This window comes from Myotis brandtii, unplaced genomic scaffold, assembly GCF_000412655.1.
Source record: "Myotis brandtii unplaced genomic scaffold, ASM41265v1 scaffold84, whole genome shotgun sequence".
NCBI classification, from domain to species: domain Eukaryota; kingdom Metazoa; phylum Chordata; class Mammalia; order Chiroptera; family Vespertilionidae; genus Myotis; species Myotis brandtii.
This window is the reverse complement of record NW_005371410.1, coordinates 10,932,523-10,938,126: the sequence shown is the minus strand read 5'-3', so window position 1 is coordinate 10,938,126 and position 5,604 is coordinate 10,932,523. Positions and strand designations below refer to the sequence as shown.

Here is a 5,604-nt window from a genome sequence, read left to right as displayed (position 1 = left end):
GACACATATGTAATAACTTAATAAGAAAATTTTAAAAAAAGACAAACTGTTAACAAGTGAAGCACCTTTCACTTTTGATTATAAAAATAGTATTCTAAAATTAGTAAGAACACATGCAGCCAGCTGACAAAATTGTTTCAAAATGTGTCAGAACACATCTAAGATGAAAATACTCAAAATACCAATTTCAAAAGTATGCTGTATTAAAGGGCCCTTTAAGGAATTTTCTGTAATAAAGTGTTTGTAAACTCATAATTTTATTTCTTGACTATAAACACTTGCTATACTAGTGTGCTAAATATAATCTTATTTAGAAAAATATATTTTTAAATGTTTTAAATGATTCTCCCTTAAAAATTCAGTAGACAGAGGAACAGAAAGCAAAAGTACTATCATATAACTTCTCCACTGTTCTCTATGTAACCTTTCTGCTAAAAGAACCAGGGCTACCAGGTTCCTCTGATTTTAAAATCAAGGCTAAGTGTGGTGCTAGCTGGGCATCTCAGTTGGTTAGATTCGAGCATTGTCCTGATATACCAAGGCTGCGGGTTTGATTCCCAGTCAGGGCACATACAACAATCAACCACCCAGTATTCTTTCTGACCCTTTCAAATTGGAACACATTACCATTTTAAAAAGGGGATGCAGCAATAGAGCTCCATTTCACAACATGTGCTGTTTAGTGGAGGTTCACAGCCTTGTGTGTGAGCAGTCCAAGCCACTGGACCAATATGGTTCATTCATCTGCCTACAGCATCAATTTTAGCCAAGAGACATATAGGGAAGAATTTTTACTTAAGGAAACATTACCTAATAAGCCCAACACAGGGAAAAAACACATAATGATTTGGATACTAGAAGACCAGTGTCTTAGAGATTTAAAAACAGGAAAAGAGAAAGCAAAGAGTGCTGGACCAGTGATAAGAAAAGAGGAGGGACTGATTAATGAAGCAGAAAACTTTTAATTGTCTGGATAGAAGATAAGAGGTGGCAAATCCAGGCCCTTTAACCATATAAAGGGAGCATTTGGGAAATGCATGGGGCATTTTTAATTATCACGATTATTGGGGCAGAACCCAAGTATAGTAGATACCCTGCAATTCATGGAATAGCCAGACACAACAAAAAATTGGTGCAAGACCTTCAAATGTCCTACCTAAACGTTCACTGCTTTAAACATTTAGTATTTTTTGCATAGTTTTAATGAACACTGATTCTTCTGGGAATACAACCAATGTAAACTGAACAAGGCTGTACTACTTCGTTTTGTTGAAAATTTTATAAGGGGTTATTCATTATTCCAGACGGAAGGAAGGAAGGAAGGAAGGAAGGAAGGAAGGAAGGAAGGAAGGAAGGAAACATACATCACACCATCATGGCAATTGCAATTGCAACACCTGATTTGTCAATACCATTGCTGTTGCATACAAATATGTAACTAAGATTGTTTTAACAGTCTTAGAATAAAGTATCATTACACTGGCTGTTTTAACAGTCTTAGAATAAAGTATCATTACACAGATTGTTTTAACAGTCTTAGAATAAAGTATCATTACACTGGCTGTTTTAACAGTCTTAGAATAAAGTATCATTACCTTGGCAATTAGCAGACACATAAAACACAAGGATGTAGAATTTCATTGATAATTTTTTGTTAAAATGCTGTAAATTATTGTAAACCTTTTTCATATGGCACAAAGGGCAATTTATCTTATGAAAATTATATATTGACATTATTTATTCATTTTGGCATTGCTTGTTAGTTTTCAATCTTGCTCTGATATTCTCCCCAGAAGTCTACAGCACAAATTCTTTCTGCCTTCACATATTAATGTTTCTTTTACCAATTCATCCTTTGCCTCTAATTCCTCACATGTAGAAATGGTTAAAAACAATGTCTCCTGATACAAAATAACTACACCAACATCATTACATAAAAATGATGACACTATGTTACAAATAAGGCCAGCAGATCCGTGAGAATAGAAACTTCCTTTTTTCTCAGTTCAATAGCCTGAAATTAAAGTTATTTCCCTTTCTCTACCATCATACTTAATTAAATCTTATGTTATTCTTTATCCTGGCACTAGCTTTTATTTTAATGTCCACTCATAATGCTATTCTTTCAAGTTCTTGTACTTCTTATACAGAATACTGTATGTTCTAACCTTTTTTCTTTTAAATCCAAACTTACTCATCATAAGTAGATGCAAAATCTGAATACCATACTGTGTCTTTTAGTGTAATAATCTGCATGTTTCAAGCATACAGGTGGGGCAAAAGTAGGCTTACAGTTTTGAGTATATGAAACAGAGCATATTTTTGTATTACTATTAATTATTTTCCATACAAACAACTGTAAACCTACTTTTGCCAACCCTGTACTGTTTTCATAATAAATGACTTTCCTATTATTTCTCTTCTGTGATGAAGACATTTATATTTATGTCACTGAGTGTAGATAATGAGCATAGATAGGTTATACTATCTACAAATTTCATTTAAAATAGTTAACTACAAAATAGAAACGGGGATGCTGAGCCTGTTAGAGTTGAGAATCACTGCTTTAAACAAAGCAACAATTTCAGCAGAGACAAAATGTTTCTTTAAAACACCAAGAAGAGCCATGGTAAAACTTTTAAGAGGTTTCCACAGGGGCAAGGATGATGTGAAGCTTCAGGAAAAGGCACGGTAATAAGCACAGGGAGGAACTATAAGCACTGAATGACACTTAGTGATAAGCTCTAACAAAACTTCCAGGAAAACAGCTGGTATTACTTGAAGAGGAAAGCCACACAGTACCTGAAAGGAAGTGGCTGCCTTTGCAAAGGTAAACTGCCAGGGCAAAAGTGTGAAACTTAGTTATGAAGAAGCAAGGAAATAACATATTAAAGAAGAAGAAATTGTCTTAATTTACCAAAGACTTTCAGAGGCAGCCCAAAAGAATCAGCCAGGAAATTCTCAGAAAGAGAGCTGATTTTGAACACAGTTTAAAGGTCCCTGAAATCTATGAAATGGTGATTCTAGTACACACTTCAATGGGTTCGTCTTTTAAATATACCTAATCCAGTCTATGGCATGCTCCTTCAAACAAAAACTCCTAAGGAACCTTTACAACACGGCTTTTATGTTAAACTTTGGGTTTTCATATTATTTATACAAACATTTGAACATTATACCATTTAGTTTCATGATAAATTTTCTAGTTTTATGACTGAAAAATGGGTTTCCTTGTTTTAATACATGAAATCTTCAGGAAATAAATGACTTCTGACCACTCTACTTGTGATCACTCTCCAAAATCCAATTAGGGCCTAAGTTCAGGATCAACTATGGTCATTTTCTTTTTTACTCTTTCCATTTACATCATTTTACTACTTACTTACCTATTACCCAAAAGCTCTTAAAATCTGCCATCTGCCATGATTTTAAAAAAATTCTACAAAAAAGACTGCTCACTTAAGTGAAGCCTGAGGATTAATCATAAATTAAATGAACTGAACTGGGGAGGCTACAAGAAGTAATGAGATAATGTCAACATGTGTAGGATTGAGAGTGAAACCACAGAAATCAATCATTAAAGAAGACTGATCATTAAAGAATCATTAAAGAATTTTTAAAAGCGAAAAAGGAAAATAACTAAAAGAGCAGTTAATTCAGAATAAAATACAAAACATACCAAATTAGAGATCTGGAAGAGTCATGATGCATGTTCAAGCAGCCATAATCAGCCAGATTTATAAGCTTAGTATGTCTAAGCACTAGTAGAAAATAACATAAACTAGGGACTGTACATTGAATAGTTTGTGCTCTCAGAAAAGTCAAACAGTAAAACTGATGCTTCTTCTACTGGGTGTGTATGCCCCCTGGAATATGCAAAGCTCCTCTTCTTAAGGCATTCGTTGTACTTGAAGAATTAAAACACATGTGGATGTTTTTTGAAGAATGCCAAATATGTATTACTTTTAGTGACAAGATAATAGATTTTCAAACAAAATCTCTTGCTTTCTTTGGCCATTATGGTGATGTTAGCTGTTAGAAATATTTTGGCGGAAAATTCTTAAGTACAGCTTCAGATATAGTTTAAAGAGGGCAAAAATTAATTTAGGAGTTAAGTTACATGGAATTGAATATATTAAAATGTACATTTGCTAGCTTATCTCAACCCAGTATTTCTCAACTAAGATCAAATCCCTAAAAGTCCCCCAATGCTCCCAAAGAAGTTCTTTAAATGGAAATACTTACTTAGGAAACCAATTTAATCCTAGGTGCTCTGTCTTGGAATACAATATTCTTTCCACCATGTCATAAAGTGGTCTCCAAGGTAACTCCAAATCATCTCTTGAAAGAAGCTCCTTTTTCCTAATTAGGAAAGGTAAACACATATATATGGATGTGTGCAAAGGTGTGTGTGTATTACACATACTACTCAGGGAGGACAACTGTTAAATGCTGCTGTCATCACAGTAGGTTTTGCTTTTCCTCATCCAGTGCAATTCACTGGCAGAATATAATATAGTAGGGAGTAGGAAGAGCAATGCACCAAATTCTTGCCGCTGCTCAAACCTCAAAGAGCAATTGGTAAAAGAGGGCATTTACATTGTGCCACCATCACTATAGGTGAATTTCATATATTCCCACACTATCTGTCTTCACTTAAAGTTTCCAGCATTGTGATTGGTACCCTGGGATAAGCAGAAGAATAAATGATCCCTACATTCTCAAGGATCTCAAAACCTATATAAGAAAAGATAATTAGTATAAATAAAATAATCAGACAACACAGAGTTCAATGTGTGCTAGAGAAAAGAAAGCTTCATGGAGGAGATGGAATTTTAATTAAAAGGTTAATTAACACATGATTTAAACTTATAAAGTTCTCGCCCTAGCCTGTTTGGCTCAGTGGATAGAGCATTAGCCTACGGACTGAAGGGTCCCGGGTTAGATTCCGGTCAAGGGCACATGCCTGGGTTGCGAGCACAATTCCCAGTAGGGGGCATGCAGAAGGCAGCTGATCAGTGATTCTCTCATCATTGATGTTTCTATCTCTCTCTCCCTCTCCCTTCCTCTCTGAAATCAATAAAAACATATTTAATAAATAAGTGAACTTATAAAGTTCTCATTCCCTAAAATCTTGAAAAAATCCAAAATCATAGGAAAATTGACTTACTTTAACAAGTTGATCAAGAGACGGGCAAATCCCTGCATCATGCTGATTTCCAGTTTTGGAATTGATACCAGCTCATACAATAACTTGACAAAAAGAACATGATCTTCTTTGCTAAATTTTCTCCCATAAAGTCGAATATATCTGCAAGAGAAAAAAATCAATATAGCCTTTAAAAATAGGTATGGTGACACATCCATGTTCCTTGCAGCAGTATTCACAACCACCACGTGGAAGCTACATAAATATCCATCAACGAATAAATGAATTTTAAAATGTAGTATGCACACACAACAAAATATTATTCAGCCTTTAAAAAGAAGGAAATTCTGACATATGCTACAACATAGATGAGCCTTGAGGACATTATGCTAAAAAGTGAAATAAGCCCATCATAAATATAAATACTACAGGAGTCTACCTATATGTACTATTTA

The 5,604-nt window shown here is 34.5% G+C and overlaps 1 protein-coding gene across 2 annotated transcripts in view; it reads right to left on the bottom strand.

Annotated features, from left to right (window-relative positions):
• The window catches only part of PSME4 (proteasome activator subunit 4), a 68,624-nt gene extending 63,295 nt beyond the window's left edge, over positions 1-5,329 (bottom strand). The window contains exons 1-2 of one of the 2 annotated variants that reach the window (XM_005884623.2): positions 5,171-5,329; positions 4,246-4,362 (exon numbers count right to left, since the gene is read on the bottom strand). In XM_005884623.2, coding sequence (XP_005884685.1) covers positions 4,246-4,362; positions 5,171-5,211 — 158 coding nt within the window. In that variant the 5' untranslated portion in view covers positions 5,212-5,329. The remainder of the gene's footprint in view (positions 1-4,245; positions 4,363-5,170) is intronic. The other variant, XM_014532008.1, reaches the window with a different exon arrangement.
• Positions 5,330-5,604: the final 275 nt, after the last annotated feature.